The following is a 19,971-nucleotide window of genomic DNA, read 5'->3' as shown; positions in this document are numbered from 1 at the left end:
GGAGCACACTTGGGGTGAAATGAACGGCACTTTCGTGTGGAAGCTGCAGATTCGGTTTTGGAGGAAGAGTTAGGAGCCAGGATCTTGTCACGAATAATTCTGTGTCCAAGTGCAGAATCGTGGTTTGCTCCATTACTGCCAGTAACTCCATTTCTCAATCATGATGGTGACGCTTTTTTTTTTTTTGCTCCAAATCCCAGAGATGGGCAGTACTGAAGACATATTACAATAACTAACTTTTCAACTTTGAGATGATTAATTTTTACAAAGTACCAAGAACAGCTGTTTGGCATGTAGCAGTGCGGCAGGAGTGTCTTGTAAATGAATTAAACAAAGTGTCTCTCCAACACACACACGGTAATTCTTGCTGCATGTCAGCCTCCACTTCTCCCTCCATTATTTGGTGCCGTGAAGCTGAGGCAGCTGGCTTGAGCGAAAGCTTTCAGATCTCACTCCAACAAAGAGCTTTGATTGATACACTTAGTATAAAGTGTTTCATCTGGCTAGAGAAATCAAATCAAGTTTTATTAATTACTAAGAAAAATATCTATGCAATGGATTAATCTTTGATCAAAACTATGTGTGAATTGGAAACACATTACACATATGGAAAGCAATATTATGGAATAAAAATGATCTATGTGTGGCATAACTGACATTGTCTTTGCATTTTTGGGGGGATAAGGACGGAGTCTTGCTCTGTCATCAAGCTGGAGTGCAGTGGCACGATCTCGGCTCACTGCAATCTCTGTCTCCTGGGTTCAAGCAATTCTCCTGCCTCAGCCTCCCGAGTAGCTGGGATTACAGGTGCGTGCTGCCACACCCAGCTAATTTTTGTATTTTTAGTAGAGATGGAGTTTCACCATGTTGTCCATGATGGTCTCCATCTCCTGACCTTGTGATCCTCCCCTCTTGGCGTCCCAAAGTGCTGGGATTACAGGAGTGAACCACCTTGCCCAGCCTATAAATAATTTTTAAAACAGTTACAGAATATATAGATAGAGCCGGGCGCGGTGGCTCAAGCCTGTAATCCCAGCACTTTGGGAGGCCGGGATGGGAGGATCACGAGGTCAGGAGATCGAGACCATCCTGGCTAACACAGTGAAACCCCGTCTCTACTAAAAAATACAAAAAAAAAGAAAAAAGAAAAAAAAAAGAATATATAGATAGCTTAACAATTATAAAGTTGTATTTATCAAGTACGTCACGAGGTAAACATTTTACGCTATGCAAAAGGGAGCAAACGTCCGAATTTGTCATGCAGGGTCACTGGTGGAACTCACAGCAACAGGTTCGATAAAGCAGAGGCGGGAACCAGGCTTCCGTGTGCTTTAGAGAGAGTGAAACATGAGGAGTCACAGGCAGAGAAAACTGTTTTCCAGAAAGAAAAGAAAAGGGACCGACAGCCCAGCAGTAGGGGACCAGTGCTTCTCCGTGGGTGCTGCAGGCTTGAGCTGCTGTAAGTGGCTGTGCTTGGAACAGAGGATCTGGATAGGGGAATGGGAAAGGGAGTGCTGGACCCAGGGGTGGGCAGGAACAGAAATCTGGAAACCAGAATGACCTAGAGTTTTCTCTCATGATCCCTTTCCCAGTGTTTCATGTCTGTACAGTAGCAAGCATGTATATACTGTTTAGAGGCATCTACAGTTACATACTATACTCATATACAACACTTGCATTGTACAAAGTACACATAGTAGGTGTGGCATGTAATAAGGTACCCTCCTATATTTTCTTCTAAAAGATTTTTAAGTATTTGCATCTCAAATGTAAGTCATTTGTCCATTTAGATCTGGCCTTTGTGTGATAAGGATCCATTTTGGGGATAGAGACCCATTCTGATATTTTCCCGTATGGACACCAATTGCTCATACCATGGATTATATAGACGCTTTCTGACTATTCTGTAATGTTAGCTAGGGCATAAATCAAGATTTTACACAAGCATAGACTTTCACAATAGCAATTGGTGCTGTCATAATTATAACTTCACAGTAAATCTGGTACCTGATAGACTCACATAAGCTCCACCTCCCACCTTCGCACACTTTATTCTTCTATGGGATTGTCTTAGTTATACCTGGCCCTTTTCTCTTCCATATAAGCTTTGGAAGCAGTTTAGTGACAATGGTACTCTTGTCTTTTTCTTGATTTTAAAAGGAGTGATTTCAATGTTTTTAGCCACATGATTTCAATGTTTTTAGCCACACGATATGTAGGTTATTTGTCGACTCCTTTTATCAGGTTAAGGAAGTTACCCTTTATTCATAGGTGGAAATATCATGAATAATTTAATTTTTGTGAAATAATTTTATAGGCCTTTTGAGTCTATCATATAATTTTTGTCTTTAATTTGTTGATAAGGAGACAGTTTCAGTAGATTTTGTAACATCAAACTAAATTTGCATTACTAACTGAGCTTGTTCATGGTTTTTATACATTGCTGGTATACTTCCTAGCATTTTGTTTACAATATTGGTCTCCATGTGCATGGATGAGGTACACCATAGTAAGGTTATCCTAGTCTCATATGGATTAAAGAATGGCCTCTTTTTCTCCTGTTGCAGATAATTAGTGTAACATTGGAACTACTTGTGACATCATCTGGGCATCATGTTTTCTTTGTAGAATTATTAATTATCAACTCAATTACTTTAATGGCATCATTTCCATCCAGATTTTCTATATTTGAGTCAATTTTGATAAGTTATATGTATCTAAAAATTTGTTAATCTCACTTATTTACAAATGCATATATATAGTTGTCTTATTACTTAATGAAATTGATCATAAATATAAAAGTATGTATGTACAGCTTAAGAAGAATATAAAATGAGCATATGTGTCCTACCTTCAGGTTATGAAATAGAATATTTCCAGTATCTTAGAAGCTCCCATTGCCCTTCTTCAATGCCACTCACTCTTTCCACAAGAGGTAAACACTATCCCTAACTTCCTGTGAATCATTCCATTGCTTGTCATTATAAACCATATATTGTTTAGTTTTGCATGTTTGACTTTTTTAATAAGTGAAACTAGGTATTGTTTCTTATGATCAGCTATGCATACACACAAACATGTATATGCATATATATATATACACACATAGACACATATCATTTTTTAGAGCAGTTTAAAATTCACAGCAAAACTGAGCAGAAGGTATAGATTTCCCATATATTTCCTACCTCTGACACATGCATAGCCTCCCCCATAATAAACATACTCACCATAGTGGTGCATTTATTACACTTAGTGAAACTACATATCTTATAATTTGCATTAAAGTTCACATTCGGGCTTGGACAAATTTACAATGACAAGTATTCACTGTTAAAATATCATACACGTGCTTTCACTGCCCTAAGCATCCCCTGTGCTCTGGTTATTCATCCCTCTCTTTCCCCTGAAAACCACTGTTTTTGTTTTGTTTTTCTATCTTTATAGTTTCACCTTTTTCAGAAGGTCATATAGTTGGAAGTGATAGTATGTTGCCTTTTTATATTGGCTTCTTTCACTCTGCAATACGCATGTAAGCTTCCTCTGTATCTTTTCGTGGCTTGACAGCTCATTTTTTTTTTTATCATTGAATGGTATTCAATTGTCTGAATGTAATACAATTTGTTTATTCATTCACCTACTGAAGTAAATCTTGCTTGTCTCCAAGTTTTTGCAATTATAAATAAAGCTTCCATAAACATCTGTGTGCAGGTTTCCGTGTGGACATAAGTTTTCAACTCCTTTGGGTATATACCAAGAAACAAGATTGCTGGGTCATATAATAAGGGTAGATTTAGTTTTCCAAGAAGTCACAGAACCATTCTCCATTTTGTATTTCCATCAGCACTGAATGAGAGTTCCTGTTACTTCACATCCTCACCAGCATTTGGTGTTGTCAGGGATCTGGATTTTTGCCATTCTAATATGCATGCAGTGGCATCTCATTGCAGTGCTATATTTGAGAATGTGAATAGCTGCAGTTCATTCACTCTTAGTGCTGTGAGATACTCTATTATTGGACTATATGATCATTTAGTTACCCAGTCCACTATCTACCCGTATTGAGAGATAATTGCATTGTTTCCAGGTTTTTAAAATTGTGAACATTCGGATATGTCTCTAGGTAAACAAACGCAAGAATTTTTCTGGGGCATGTATCAGGCTGACTAGGTTGCACTAGGTTGTAGTGAAGCCATTGGCTCATAGGTATGAGCTAATATCTGTTTTCCAAATGGCTGTCCTTCTACTTGCCTGGGATGAATACTTCCATGGTTCTTTATCCTTGCCAATACTACCCGTTTCAGAACTTCAAAAAAAAAAAAAAAAAAACAGCAAAAAACCTGTCAATATGTGTGAAAGGGCATCTAATTGCTAATTTTCATTTTCATGATTATTATGAGGTTGAGCACTTTTTCACATGCTTCTGGGCTATTTGTGCTAACTTCTTAATAGAGGTGTTATTTTTCACTTATTTATAGGAGGCGTTTATATATTCTGGATACCAAATCCTTCTAGGTAAGATATGTGGCAAATAACTCTGCCAAGTTTTGCGTTTTTTTCACATTTCAGTATCCTTCAATAAATAGAAGTCTTAAATCTTTATGTGATCAAGTTAATTTTTCCTCTTGCAGTTTGTTCTTCTTCCCTATTTCAACATAAAAGAGATGGTCCCAAGTTTTTTCTAAAAATGTTGAGAAGCTATCTTTACCCATTAAAATATATTTCTATGTTTGGTCTCTAGGATTAAGTTTCAATTTCATTTTTTTCCCTTATGGAGATCAGTGGTCCTAGCAATGCTTATTGTAAAATTTACTATCTTCACTTAACTACAGTAAAAGCTGTGTTACAAAATATGTTTACAAGTATGTGTGAAAAATATATCTTTATGACTGTACTCAGATTAATTAGCTTCCAGGTCTACTGTGCCGGAGTTGGTTCATTCTGGTGGGTTCGTGGTCTCGCTGACTTGAAGAAATGAAGCCGTGGACCTTCACTGGATTACAGCTCTTAAAGATGGCATGGATCTAAAGAGTGAGCAGTAGCAAGCGGACCTTCACGGTGAGTGTTGCAGCTCTTAAAGATGGCATGGACACAAAGAGTGAGCAACAGCAAGGTTTATTGAGAAGAGCTAAAGAACAAAACTTCCACAACGTGGAAGGGCACCCAAGCAGGTTGCTGCTACCGGCTTTGCGGCAGTTGGGGGGCAAGGGGACAGCTTTTATCCTCATATTTGTCCCCTCCCATGTTTTGTTTCTGTCCTACCAGACTGCCCTTTTTTCAACCCTCCCCGTGATTGGCTACTTTTAGAATCCTGCTGATGGGTGCATTTTACAGAGTGCTGATTGGTGCAATTTGCAAACCTCTTGTAAGATAGCAGGTGTGTTTTACAATCCTTTTGTAAGACAGGAAAATTCCCCAAGTCAGCGCTCCACCCAGGAAGTCCAGCTGGCCTCACCTGTCACTACCAGAGGCTAGTTTCCAACCTGATATTTCTCAGGCCCATAGATAGTGTGAATTCAAACCCAAACCAATATGGCTATTGTCTTGTATTTAGAAATTACCATACTTTTTAATTTTTCATTTTTTGTCTGCCCTATTGGGACCAAGACAAGCATATATTTTCACTTTCTTCTTATGAGGGTGGGATTTTCCTAGCCCAGGCACTTAACATTTATGCAGAAGGCATTGTAGCCTATATTCCTCCCTACATGGGCATCAGCCTCTGTCTCCTGAATTAGGTGCTCATGGGTCTGGGCCAATAGTTACTGGGAGACACCCCAGGGCAAATGCCAGATGAGGCTCTCACACCTCTGGATTCAAACTTTTTTTGCTCTTCTAGATATCTGAAAATTGTCCTTACTCTGACTCAGCCCATGCATTAAAGCAGATGCTTCTAAATATTTTATGATACTTGTTTTAGGAAAGTGTCTGTCTGGATATTTCTTCTTTCAGTTTGCATTTTTCATTCAATTCTTCTTTCACACTATCCTAAGCGTTAATCAACTCTTGTCATTTACGACAGTTAGCACAAAACTTCACTATCCTGTTCATTATCACCATTTCATTTTGCTCTGCATAGCCCAGGCTATTTATCTAAAAATGTTTAAAGATATGTAAGACCTTGAAGGATTCTTTCTCAAGGACTCTCCTGTTTGTATTTAGGGAAATGTTCATTTGTTCCCCTGTTTTTCTTCTTGCGTCACGGTCTTTGATGACTGTGACCTTACAGAGGATGACAAAAGAGGGCCCACGCTGAGACAATGACACCTGCTTGCCCCTTTGGATTTTATTTTCTTAGTTCTCAAAAATAACAATAGAATGTCAAAAAAAAAATTAATATCATCAGAATGTGTGCCTCACTTAAAATTTCTCTCTCTAATAAGTTTTTGTTTCCTAGTTCCTTTGGTACCCTAATGTTTAGGCAAATATTCTCTGAGGAAAGGATGTGGAAGTCATAGCAAAATATACGCTGGACTTGAATGAAAATATCTCTTTCATAAAAGTTAAGCAGGGAACAAAAATTTACCTTTTTTAACCTAAATTATCTAAACATGTATTTACTTTTCTGCTTCATTGAAAGACATTTGAGATTGAATGTTCCTGAGACAGATTTCGGAATGCCCTCTCTCTAAAATATATTTCTTATGCTTTGTGGACTAAACAGTTATTTAAAAATGAACTTAATGATTGCTAACTACTAAGTTATCTAAACAGTTATTTAAAAAAAACAATGATTGCTAATTACTCATTTATAATGCGTTTCAAATTAACTTTATTGTCTAAACCTTTTAACACAAATGTATGAAATTATGAAACAGAGAATTGGCTATTTTTATTCAAACGTTTATTCTCATAAGACTTAAAATATCACTCAGCTATATGATTAAAAATGAAGGACTGCAGTCATTAAATTATTTCCCACTTATTTGTGGTATTTCTCCATATTAAAGGAGACAAACAGTGCTCTTCGAATCTGATGATAGTTCTACTGATAGTGGCCATCACAAGTTACACATTATTAATAAGGTAAAGGCGTGAATAAAATTTCTCCCTTTCTTTTCACTCAAAAACTACAAGTATAATTCTTTGATAAGATGCCCTAACCATGATTGGTGATGCCAATCATAGAAGGAAGGAGGATGTTGAGAAACAATAAAATCGCTACTTTAAAACATTCTGTGCCTGAACATTTTGGTAGCAATATTGGTCATATTATAAATTTGAAAATATAAATTTTAATCTAGATTGACTTTAGTCTACTAGTGATTATAAGAGCTTTATCCAAGAGAAACACTTGCATTTTTATTCCTACTGTTTCTTAGAAAATGTGAAACTCCTTATTATTTTTTGAATTTTCAGAATTCCACTTCCTAGATAAGCAGAACATAGAGCCAACTGTTATGTTCTGGTTTTTTTTAATGGGTATATTTGTGTTCTCCCCCAAATTATAATTTATTAATCTCGAAGTTCAATTAGATGAATTGATTACTTTTCATACACCATTGACTAAAGGAAACCTAATTTTACATGTAATTCAAGGGCATCTGTGAATTAGAACATTTTTAAATTAAAGCAACACATGTGCATGAAAAATCATTCAAACAGTTTGATGGGAAAAAAATCAGTGGAAACCAGGAATTTTTTTTTCCTTCCACAGACCTTGGTCCTGTTTTTCAGAGTTAGGAAAGGTTTATCATACTTTTTTTTTTTTTTTTTTTACTATATGCTATTCTCTTGAACTGTAAATAATATTATATAATCACCTAATTTGTTTTATCAATTTTAAGTAATATCCTTTGACTTTTTATGAATGATAGAGAATATAGCTCATATACCCTAGTTTCTTTTGTTTTCATTTTTTTTTTTTTTTTTTTGAGACGGAGTCTTGCTCTGTCACCCAGGTGGGAGAGGAACGATCTCGGCTCACTGCAAGCTCCGCCTCCTGGGTTCACACCATTCTCCTGCCTCAGCCTCCCCAGTAGCTGGGACTACAGGCGCCCGCCACCACACCCTGCTAATTTTTTGTATTTTTAGTAGAGATAGGATTTCACCATATTAGCCAGGATGGTCTCGATCTCCTGACCTCGTGATCTGCCCACCTTGGCCTCCCAAAGTGCTGGGATTACAGGCGTGAGCTACCGCACCCGGCCCATTTACCCCACTTTCTTCTTCTAAAACTATATTTCCACTTTAGTTTTTAATCTATAATTTTAAGGGATTTTTAAAAAGCTGCTTCCTCTAAATAATATACTTACAGTGCTTAATTATTTGCTTAAATAATATACTGTTTAAATATATGGTCCATCCAATTTGAACACCACTGATTGGCTCAGTAGGATGTGGAGATTAGTATACAATTTCCCTCTTGTCCAACAGTCCCTGTCATAGCTTTAGACTTGTATAAAATATGGTTCTATGCTTGTATTTTCGCATTTTATGTAAATTACATCCTATTTTATAATTACAATAAAGCCTGTGCTTTGTTCATAGGTTAATTTTGATCATAGAATCTCAAGTGAATTGACAGCATCATTATTATGTATTCTTTTTTTTTCAAACCACAGTTGCAGGAGGTGTGATTTGATTTGTGTGAAGGCAATGAAATGATACACAGATACACCGAAGCCTCCCAAAAGAATCCTGTTTCCAAGATTCAAGAAGATGGATTAATATTTTTCCATTAATTGTTTGAAATTGTGTCATTTTTTCACTATGTGTCATCAATTTTAAAGCACTTCTGAAAAGACATAACAATCTACATGAGATGGCATTTTAAACTCATAAAAATATAGTATTTTCCTCAACTTTTATACATTTATGATGCATTATTTCTGATTTCCCAGGAATTTTACTTTCCTTTGTTTTGAATGATTAAAAAGGAAACATAGCACCTTTTTTCAGCACATCATCAAGGTAGCCTAGTTATTATTCTTCTCTTTATGAAGTAACTGAATTGGGACAGACAGCCTGCCAGGCCTGGCCACTTGTCAGCATTGCATCCCTACAGTCAACCACACTTGCATCTAATGACCATCTCTTTTGTTAAATTTCTTTGGCACCTTTTCTTCCTGAATGAATGCATGATAGTTAATTTTCCTGTTCACTTGCATGTCTCAAGAAGGTTTTAATTCTTTTTATATTGCATTAATATTTCAGTTAAGTTTATAATTGCAAAATGATTTATACTCAGAACATTGAAGACTCCTTTGTTTTGTAACATCCTGTCAAAATGACGAGATGACAGATCATCCTTTAGGGAAAAATTGGTTTTGATTGGCATCAGCCTTTCCAACAGCAATGCTGGAGACAAGAATAAAATGGATTAATATTTTTCAAGGATTAAAAGGAAACAAATTGCCGGGCGCGGTGGCTCAAGCCTGTAATCCCAGCACTTTGGGAGGCCGAGACGGGCGGATCACGAGGTCAGGAGATCAAGACCATCCTGGCTAACACGGTGAAACCCCATCTCTACTAAAAATTACAAAAAACTAGCCGGGCGCGGTGGCGGGCGCCTGTAGTCCCAGCTACTCGGAAGGCTGAGGCAGGAGAATGGCCTGAACCCGGGAGGCAGAGGTTGCAGTGAGCTGAGATCTGGCCACTGCACTCCAGCCTGGGCGACAGAGTGAGACTCCGTCTCAAAAAAAAAAAAAAAAAGGAAACAAATTTTAATCTTTGAATTGTTTGCAGCCAAAATCTTTTAAATATGAAAGCACAGAAAAAGACATTATAAAATAAGGCCTCAAAAGTTTTATTTCAAACAAATCCCTTTGAAAATGCCTAGAGGACATACTCTAGTAAGAAGAGAAATACACCGTGGTGTTAGAATTGACGGTTCAAGAATCAACGGTAGTGGTGTTTGTCATACCCTAAGAAAATACATGAAAACATAACATATTGAAAATAACCCCGAGTAAACTTCAGAAAGTACTCCCTTCAACAAAGGGCTTTCGTAACGGAGAAAGCAAAACCAGAGGTGGCAAGAGGAGGCTAGAGTACTTACTTGGTTTGCTGAGATGATATTAATTTTGAAACATGTAAGAAATTGAGAAAATTAACATAAATAATGATATAACCACCATTACAATGTTAAAAATTTCCAGATTTCAAACAAATGGAAAAAGATTTGATCTATAGAGTGAGAGGTACAAATAGGATAAAAGAAACAGTAAAGAAAGTATGAAAAATCATAAAATGACAGAAATAAGTAATAATGGAACAATAATTACATAAATGAAAGTTTAAGATTGTCATGTAAAATTTTTAAGTGTCAAAACACATACAATATAACCTATCGAAAATAAATTAGTGGAAAAAATGTAGCAGGAAAATATGAATAAAAAGAGCTAGGTCCAATTTTTGATAAAAATCTGAATTCAAGTTGATAATATCCTAAAGAAGGAAAAGTCTGTAGACCAATAGAAAAAATAGCAGATGCACAGGTGTGCTCACAAACATGCACGCTCATGACACTAGTCACACAAACTCAAATTCCCATTACAGTTGTACACAAACATTATGACCGACAAGAAGAAAGTTCCTTTAAGCCCACTTGGAGCATTAAGACAAATTTACCATGTGAATCCCTAAGTGAACCTTGAGTTACTTCTGTGAAGGAATGTAGAATGATATCATAAATGAATTTCGTATAGCACTCAAAGCTCCCCCTCTATATGGTTCAGGATAGACTTGAGTATCTACGGTTCTGGAGTGGAAGGGAGGAGAAAGGAAAGGCACATTCAGATAAAGAAAATGTGTACAGAACACACTAGGGATATCAGAAGAGGCTGCTCGTGGCCAGGCGTGGTGGCTCATACCTGTAACCCCAGCATTACGGGAGGCCGGGGTGGGTGGACAGCCTGAGCTCAGGAGTTCAGGACCAGCCTGGGTAGGAAGGCAAAACTCCATCTATAACAAAGATATGAAAAAATTAGCTAGTGAGCCCAGATGGTGCCACTGCACTCCAGCCTGGGCAACAAAGTGAGACCCCATCTCAAAACAAAATAAAACAAACAAACAAAAAAGAGGCTGCTCAAGACCAGACTCAGCTCCTAGGCCTTGAACTCCAGTCCCACCTCACACCCTAAGGTTCCTAAAGAATCAGTAACTTAGTTCACCCTACCCCACTCCTGGCTTCGGGATGTAGCACAAGTTTCTAAACTTATGCAAACAGTGAGGACTATCTATTTTGACAAAATAAGAAGAAATGGAGTCAAGGCAACATATAAAAGATATTTTTGCCAGTTTTATTAACAAAGAAAAATTGTATCTATTTAAGGTGTGCAGTGTGATATTTTGATATCCATATATACTGTGAAGTGATGATGACCACAATCAAGCTAACATAGTCATCACCTCACTTGGTTACCTTTTTCCTTGTGTTTGTTTGGTGGAGAACACTTGAGATCTACTCTTTCAGCAAATTTCAAGTATACATTATTATTGACTTTAGTCACTATGCTGTACATTAGATCTCCAGAACTTACTCATCTTATAACTGAAAGTTTGTACCTTCTGACAAACATTTTTTCTTTTCCCCCAACTCCCAGGCCCTGGTAAGCACTGTTTTACTCTGTTACCATGAGTTTGGCATTTTTTTAGTAAGCATGTAAGTGAAATCATGCAGGAGTTTTGTGTGTGGGTGTTCATGGCTTATTTTTCTTACCATAATAAACTCCAGGTTTATCCATGTTGTCACAAATGGCAGCATTTCCTCATTTTTAAAGGCTAAATGATATTCCATTACGTGTGTGTGTGTGTGTGTGTGTGTGTGTGTAATACATTTAAAACATCCATTCATCTGTCAATAGACACAGGTAGTTTCCATGTCTTGGCTGTGTACATAACACTGCAATGAACATGTAAGTACATATATCTCTTAGAGATAGTGATTTTCTTTACTTTGGATATATACCTAGATATGGGATTGCTGGATTATATTTTAATTTTTTGAGGAAACTCCATACTGTTGTCTAGCCATTACAGAATGGCTGTACCAATTTACATTCCCATCAACTATCAACTAAGCACAAAAGTTTCTTTTCCTCAACATCCTCAGCAACATTTGTTACCTTTTTACTGTTATAATAGCCATCCTAATAGATGTGAGATGATATCTCATTGTGTATTTTCCTGATGATTAGTGATGGCAAACATCTTTTTCTTGTATATACCTATTGTCAATCGTATATCTTTTAGAAATGTATCTCTCCAGGTCTGATATGGTTTGGCTGTGTCCCCACCCAAATCTCGTCTTGAATTGTAGCTCCCATAATTCCCAGGTTATGGGGGGGAACCAGTAAGAGGTAGTTGAATCATGGGAGCAGTTTCCCCCATACTGTTCTCATGGTAGTAAATAGTAGTAAATAAGCCTCACAAGATCCGGTTGGATTTCCTTTTTCACTTGGCTTTTATTCTGTCTTGCCTGCTGCTGCGTAATATGTGCCTTTAACTTCCCACCATGAATGAGGCCTCCCCAGCCACGTGGAGCTGTGAGTCCATTAAACCTCTTTTTCTTTATAAATCACACAGTCTTTGGTATGTCTTTATCAGCAGTATGAAAACAGATGAATACAGTAAATTGGTACTGGTAGAGTGAGGTGCTGCTGTAAAGATACCCAAAATTGCGGAACCAGCTTTGGAACTGGGTAACGGGCAGAGGTTGGCACAGTTTGCAGGGTTCACAAAAAGACAGAAAAACATGAGAAAGTTTGGAACTCCCTAATTCAGGCTGAGATTGTCTGAGATGGAGATGAGGATCTTGTTGGGAACTGGAGTAAAGGTAAATCTTGCTATGTTTTAGCAAAGAGACTGGTGGCATTTTGCCCCCGCCCTAGAGATTTGTGGAACTTTGAACTTGAGGGCGATGATTTAGGGTAGCTGGCAGAATAAATTTCTAAGCAGCAAAGCATTCAAGAGGTGACTTGGGTGCTGTTAAAAGCATTCAGTTTTAAAAGGAAACAGCATAAAACTTTGGAAAATTTGCAGCCAGGCAATGTGATAGAAAAGAAAAACCAATTTTCTGAGGAGAAGTTCAAGCCAGCTGCAGAAATTTGCATAAGTAACAAAGAGCTAAAATGTTCATCCCCAAGACAATAGGGAAAGTATCTCCAGGACCTGTCAGAGACCTTTGTGGCAGCCCCTTCCATCACAGGCCAGGAGGCCGAAAAGGAAAAAATGCTTTCCTGGGCTGGATTCATGGGCCCCCTGCTCTGTGCCACCTAGGGACTTGATGCCCTGCATCCCAGACACTCTAGCCATGGCTAAAAGGGGCCAAGGTACATCTTGGACTGTGGCTTCAGAGGGTGAAAATCCCAAACCTTGGCAGTTTCACATAGTGTTGAGCCTGTGGGTGCACAGAAGTAAAGAACTGAGGTTTGAGAACCTCTGCCTAGATTTCAGAGGATGTAGGGAAACACCTAGATGTCCAGAATTTTGCTGCAGGGATGGGGCCCTCATGGAAAACCTCTGCTAGGACAGTGCAGAAGGGAAATGTGGGGTTGAAGCCCCTACACAGAGTTCCCACTGGGGTACTGCCTACTGGAGCTGTGAGAAGAAGGCCACAGCACAGAAATAAATCCAAATGCATGGATTTATTTCTGTGCTCTCTATTCTGTTCCCTTGGCCTACATGTCTGTTTTTATGCCAGTACCATACTATTTTGATTACTATAGCTTTATAATTTAGTTTGGAATAAGGTAACGTGATGCTTTCACTTTTGTTTTTTTGCTCAAGGATGTTTTGACTGTTTGGGGTCTGTTGCATACAAATTTTAGAATTGCTTTTTTCCATTTCTTTGAAAAATGCCATTGAAATTTTGATGGGGGTTGTATTATATCTGTAGATCACAGTGAGTAATAGAGATATGTGTCTTCTTCAAATTCTTTTATCAGTGTTTTATAGCTTTTGGTATATATTTTACTTTCTTATTTAAATGTATTCCTAAGTAGTTAATTTTTTGATGCTATTGTTAATGAGATTGTTTTCTTTGAGATGGAGTCTCGCTCTGTTGCCTAGGCTGGAGTGCAGTGGCGCAATCTTGGCTCACTGCAAGCTCCATCTCCTGGGTTCACACCATTCTCCTGACTCGGCCTCCCGAGTAGCTGGAACTACAGGCACCTGCCAGCATGCCTGGCTAATTTTTTGTATTTTTAGTAGAGACGGGGTTTCACCGTGTTAGCCAGGTTGGTCTTGATCTCCTAAACTAGTGATCCTCCTGCATCGGCCTCCCAAAGTGCTGACATTACAGGCATGAGCCACTGTGCCAGGCCTGAGATTGTTTTAATTTCTTTCTGGGATAGTTCACTGTTAGTATATAGAAATGCAACAGGTTTTTTAATGTTAATTATGTGTTCTGCAAATTTGCTGAATTTGTTTCTTAATTCTAACAGTTTTTAATTGGAGCCTTTAGAGTTTTCTCTATATAAGATCATGTCATCTTCAAACAGAGACACTTTCACTTCTTTTCCAAGTTGGATGCCTTTTATTTCTTTTTCTTACCTAATTGCTCTGGCTAGGACTTCCAGATGTTTTCAGAAGCCCCCCAAAATAATATAAGGGAGTCCATTGTCACTAGATCTGCTTTATAAGAAATCCTAAAGGGAGTTCTTCAAACTGAAATGCCATAAGACTAATTAGTATCACGACACCATATGTGGTTATAAAATTCACTGGTCAAAGTAACTATACAGTCAAATTCAAAATACTCCTAATACTGCAATGATGCAGTATAATCACTTTAACTTTTAAAAGGTTAATATTACAAATAAATATAACTACAAAATATACAAAGAAATAAACTCTGACATCAAAAAACATAAAAAGTGGAGGGGAGTAAAGTGTAGGGGTTTCGTATATGATTGAAGTTAAGTTGTTATCAACTTAAAATAGACCTTTGTAACTACAATCATGCATTTCTTAATTTGGATATGTTCTGAATAATGTCTCATTATGCAACGTTGTCATGGTGTGAATATCACAGAGTGTACTTACACAAAATTAGATAATACCACCTACTACACACCCAGGCTATATGGTATAACCTATTGCTTCCAGGCTACAAATCTGTACAGCATTGTACTATACTGAATGCTGTAGGCAACTGTAATACAATGATAAGCATTTGTGTATCTAAATGTATCTAAACATATAAAACAAAAATGTTATAACCTTATGGGACCACTATTGTATATGTGGCCCATCATTGACCAAAACATCCTTATGTGGCACATGATAGCATATGATGTTTTATGTAAGCCTCATGATAATCACAAAGACGAAACATGTAATAGATACACAAATGAGAATTTTACCACATGTTTAAAAAAGAATTAATACAAAGACACAGCAAAGAATCAAAGTATACCACTACAGAAAATAATCAAAATAATCAAATCATGCACAGCAAGAGAGAAATAAAAGAACAAAGAAACTACAAAACACCTATCAATAGTTACTTCAAATATCAGTGGACCAAATTAGTGAAGCGAAAGACCCAGAGTGGCTGACTGGAGAGTAAAACAAGAACCAAATATACACCACCTATAAGAGACTCTCTTCACCTTCAGAGACACACATAGACCAAAAGGAAAGAGAGGGAACAACTGAAAAGAAAGAGTAGCTATTCTTACAACAAACAAAATAGACTTTAAATCAAAAACTGTAACAAGAGACAAAGAAAGTCATTATAGAATGATACAAGGGTCAATTCATCAAGAGGATATAACTACTGCAAATACATATTCTCCTAACACTGGAGCACCTAATTATATAAAGCAAATATTAACAAATCTGAAGAGAGAAGTAGACAACAATAATACAACAACAGTAGGTGACTTCCATATCCCACTGTCAACAATGGATTGATCATTCAGACAGACAATCAATAAGGAAACCGCTGACTTGAACTACACTATAGATCAAATGGACCAGATATACAGGACATTCCTTTCCAAAACAGCAAAATACACATTCTTCTCGAGCATACACAGTACATTCTCCAACACAGGTCATATATAAGGCCAGAAAACAAGTCTTAGCAAGTTTAAGAAGATTGAAATCTTACCAAGTATTTTTTTTGACCACAGTGGCATGAAACTGAAAATTAAAAACAGGAGAAAACTTAGAAAAGTGACAAATACGTGGAAATCAACCAACACACTCCCGAACAACCAAAAGATCAAAGAAAACATCAAAAAAGAAATAAAATATCTTGAGACAAACTAAAATGAAAGCACAACATACTAGAACTTATGAGATGAAGCAAAAGCTGTTCTAAGAGGGAAGTTTATACAGATAAGTGCTAAATGAAGAAAAAGGATCTCAAATAAACAATAAACGTCAAAGAAAAAATCAAGCCCAAAATTAGAAGAAGGAAGGAAATAACAAAGACCATAGCAGAAATAAATGAAATAGACTAGAAAAACGATAGAAACCAATGAAATGAAAAGCTGATTTTTTGAAAAGATAATAAAAATTGACCAATCTTTCACTAGGCTAAGAAAAAAGACACAAATCTCAAATAAATAAAATAAGAAAAAAGGAGATATTAAAATTGGTACCATAGAAATACAAAGGCTAATAATAGTCTACTCTAAACAACTATGTGTCAACAAATTGTTTAACTTAGAATAAATTTCTAGAAACATACATCCACTAAGACTGAAACATGAAGAAACAGAAAACCAAAACAGATGAATAATGAGTAAAAATATTGAGTCAGTAGTCAAAAAACTCCTGAAAAAGGAAAATCCAAGACCAGATAGCTTACTGGAGAATTCTAGCAAATGTTTAAAGAAGAATTAATACCATTTATTCATAAACTCTTCCAAAAGTTGAAGAGGAGGGAACATTTCCAAACATTTTTTATGAGGACAGCATTACCCTAACAAAGACAGAAAAGGACACTACAAGGATGACAGATGTTTTTAAGGTGCAAATAATGTATTCTTGGATTTGAAAATACAGGATTTGTTTGTACAAAGATTTGTGTGTGGATAGGTGGATGTGTACTGGTGTGTGCATGCATACATATACAAGCTTACCTTGTTTTATTGCACTTCACTTTATTATGCTTCTCAGATATTGCATTTTTTACAGATTGAAGGTTTGTGACAACCCTGCATCAAGCAAGTCTACCAGTGCCACTTTTCTGCTAGCATGTGCTTATTTTGTATCTCTGTTACATTTTTGTAATTCTTGCAATATTTGAAATGTTTTGTTATTATTATATCTGTTATGGTGATCTGTGATCAGTGATTGTTGTATTATCATTGTCATTGTTTTGGGGCATCACAAACCATGCTCCCCAAAAGACAATGAGCTTAATTGATACATATGTGTGTTCCAATGGGTCTGTCGTTCTGCCCTTCCTCCATCTCCCCCTCTCCTCAGGTCTCCCTGTTTTCTGAGACACAGCAATGTTGAAATTATGCCAATTAATAACTCTACAAAGGCCTCTATGTGTTCAAGTGAAAGTAAGAGTCACAGATCTCTTACTAAAAATCAAAAGTGAGAAATGATTAAGCTGAGTGAGGAAGGCACGTTAAAAGCCGAGACAGGCCAAAAGGCCCAGGCTGGTCTCGAACTCCTGGCTTCAAGCAATCCGCCTGCCGCAGCCTCCCAGGTGGCTGAGATTAAAGGCATGAGTCACCATGTCCAGCTTCTATGCATTATTTTAAATGGAGTATTGAAGACTCTATTGCTGTAGAACTATTTTTAACTTCAATTCTGTCAATATTTGGGTCACAGTTAGGCCTTAATGTTATTACACGCCGGTCTGATGCTCATGGCCAGGTCATTTTGTTTTCCTCTTGGATATAAACAATCTCACAGAATAATATCAACTTCAGAAGGTTAATCGGAGACCGTGATAAGTGCAAACAAAAACAAGGGCACTTTATACTGTTGTCTAAATGCAGATAAAAAACAAGGTCTTGATGCCACTTCTGACAGCATCCAATCTAAAATCTTCACTTTCTGAGACCCTATCGGAAATCAACCAATTAAAGCCCAAATCGTTCAATAGTTCCTAACTCCTCCCACTGAGAAGACCCACAGTACCCCATTCCTTGCTGCAATGTAATTATATTTTTTACAAGTGTGCTCCTGGTGGTCTTTAACTGAAGGGCACTCACTGGGTTACTGGAGAATCTCCCCGCAGGAACTGAGTCAGACCCCATCTCGGGGCCCTGAACACGATAGGGGACTGCTCTAAGGCGTGGACCCTCGCGACAGCCCCGGCCTGTCTTGACTGGCGAGGGTTACTGTTCTTGTCCCAACCGTACAGCTGGGGAAGCGGAGACTCAGGGCGAGCGACCCCAGTCCCAGCGGAGCGCCCGGCACACGCCGACACTTGGGCACCAGCCGCGATGGCCACCACTGTGCGCGGAGACGGCTGCGACGCGTGCGCGGGTAAAGTCCGTCGGCGTCTTGCCTCCCACCGGCTCCTTCCCCAGCCCCAGGTTTTTGTCTCCGCCAGCGGCTCCGACTCCATCGTGTCCTCTTCCAGTCTAATGCTTTTTTCCAGATCTCGATCCCAAACTCCCTCCTGCCGGAATCTGGAGCCGAATCCACCCGTTGCCCATTTTCCGCTGCCGCTGGAGAGAATCTCTGAGGTCCCCAGGACAGCCTGCCTGCCTGCACGGAAGAGATGCCCCCTCAGTATGGCCGCCCCCGGAGGGGAGCGATTAAGTGCAGGCCTCCATGTTGCTCTTGAGCCCGAGCGGCTTTAGGAAGCCATGTTTATTACTGGCGGGCGCCGGCCTCACTGAGCATGTGCAGCCCTGGCCGGGCGGCCTCAAAGTTCTGACATCACAGGGCGGTTCCTGAAGTGGACGTAGTTGTAAGAGCTAGTTATTGTAGACAATCCCTCTGGGATCAGAGCCTCTAATCTGGAAATAGATAGTAGGAGGGGTCGGTAATGCTGTCTCTGGTTCAGAGACCTGAGCTATGTGGGGTTAGAGAGGGGCCCTGGGCAGGCGAGTCTCTGGGGAGTGTGGTGAGAATCCTTGTGTCAGATGCTGGGAGGAGGTGGGGTCAGGGCTGGGGTCCGTGGGCCGACGGGTTGGGGATGGTCAGCGTCAGGGATCAGTGGTAGAGATGCTGTGTGCCCTGATCGCCAGTGGAGTTTTTAAATACAGAGTATTCATGAGTTTAGCACTGTTACTCGCCTCTCATTATTTAAATAATTTGAAGTTTTCCCCAATAACTAGTGTCTTAGAAGTTGTGAAAATTTCAGAAAATGACAGGTCTTCCAAGTTCGTGATGGGAGTTGGGCAGCAGTCGCTTACGAGCACCTGGAGAGTCCTTGCCAGTTCTTTGGGGATGGGAAGCTCTTAAGACTGCCCTGAGACCGCCCTTTGACCTCACTGTGGCCCTTTCTAGATTAAATGCTGTTTTCCATGACCGTCTCTGTTCTTCCCATAGGCGAATGGCAGGCATCCAGATCTCCAAGAATATAGGATTAGGAGAGACTCTGCCACCCATGTCCTCACAGTTAATTATCGATTTGTGTCAGTTGCCCATTTTCCCACTTCCTGTTTGTTTGTCAAGGAATATTAATAAACCTTTGCTTATTTAAAGATATTAGCCTTTGATTTTCAAATATTGCATGTAAAAATTTGTTTTATTTTGTCAACCGATCTGACCTGTATAGTTGGGCTTGAGGAAGCCTCCTCATTCTACATGTTACTATGGATTTTCTAATATTAACACAGAGTTGTATTTTTTCCATATAATTTTCTATTGAATTTCTTTTTCCATATGAAAATTTCAGAAAATGACAGGTCTTCCGAGTTCGTGATGGGAGTTGGGCAGCACTCGCTTACGAGCACCTGAAGAGTTCCAGGTGGTGAAGGTTTAGCCCAGTAAAGCAGAGAGGTTACGAGGTTAAATTGGGGGCTCTGGAGCCAGACCTGTGAGGATCTGAGTCCTGGCTCTGGCACTTAAAAGCTGTGTGACCTTGGTCAAGATACT

General features: G+C 38.5%; 1 protein-coding gene and 1 long non-coding RNA gene across 3 annotated transcripts in view; one reads left to right on the top strand and one right to left on the bottom strand.

Annotated features, from left to right (window-relative positions):
• Positions 1 to 9,189, top strand: part of LOC116418441 — a 22,299-nt gene extending 13,110 nt beyond the window's left edge. The window contains exon 2 of the long non-coding RNA XR_004228465.1: positions 8,565 to 9,189. This is a non-coding gene — a long non-coding RNA (uncharacterized LOC116418441). The remainder of the gene's footprint in view (positions 1 to 8,564) is intronic.
• A 488-nt stretch (positions 9,190 to 9,677) lies between these two features.
• On the bottom strand, positions 9,678 to 19,004 carry LOC111529811 (uncharacterized protein FLJ76381-like). Of its 2 annotated transcripts, XM_026448801.2 has the most exons (2): positions 18,132 to 18,767; positions 9,678 to 10,905 (listed from the first exon to the last, which is right to left on the bottom strand). In XM_026448801.2, exons 1-2 carry the CDS (start codon positions 18,488 to 18,490, stop codon positions 10,863 to 10,865), a joined length of 402 nt encoding a protein of 133 aa, XP_026304586.1. In that variant the 5' UTR covers positions 18,491 to 18,767; the 3' UTR covers positions 9,678 to 10,862. The 2 variants fall into 2 exon arrangements, with proteins under 2 accessions (XP_026304586.1, XP_023052537.1); XM_023196769.3 differs by lacking the exon at positions 9,678 to 10,905 and having other exon boundaries at positions 16,876 to 19,004.
• Between the last annotated feature and the right edge of the window lie 967 nt (positions 19,005 to 19,971).

Source organism: Piliocolobus tephrosceles, chromosome 14 (genome assembly GCF_002776525.5).
Source record: "Piliocolobus tephrosceles isolate RC106 chromosome 14, ASM277652v3, whole genome shotgun sequence".
Lineage (NCBI taxonomy): Eukaryota > Metazoa > Chordata > Mammalia > Primates > Cercopithecidae > Piliocolobus > Piliocolobus tephrosceles.
Note: the sequence above shows the minus strand (reverse complement) of the source record. Positions and strands in the feature narration are given on the sequence as shown.

What these genes read in the sequence shown, in the direction of transcription:
- LOC111529811 (XM_026448801.2), bottom strand. Translation starts at nt 18,490, where the DNA reads ATGGAGTCGGAGCCGCTGGCGGAGACAAAAACCTGGGGCTGGGGAAGG. An exon ending in GGAGATTCTCCAGTAACCCA is followed by an intron (nt 10,906 to 18,131) that starts GTGAGTGCCCTT and finishes TCTTTGTTATAG; the next exon opens with ATGGAGTTTTGCCTTCCTAC.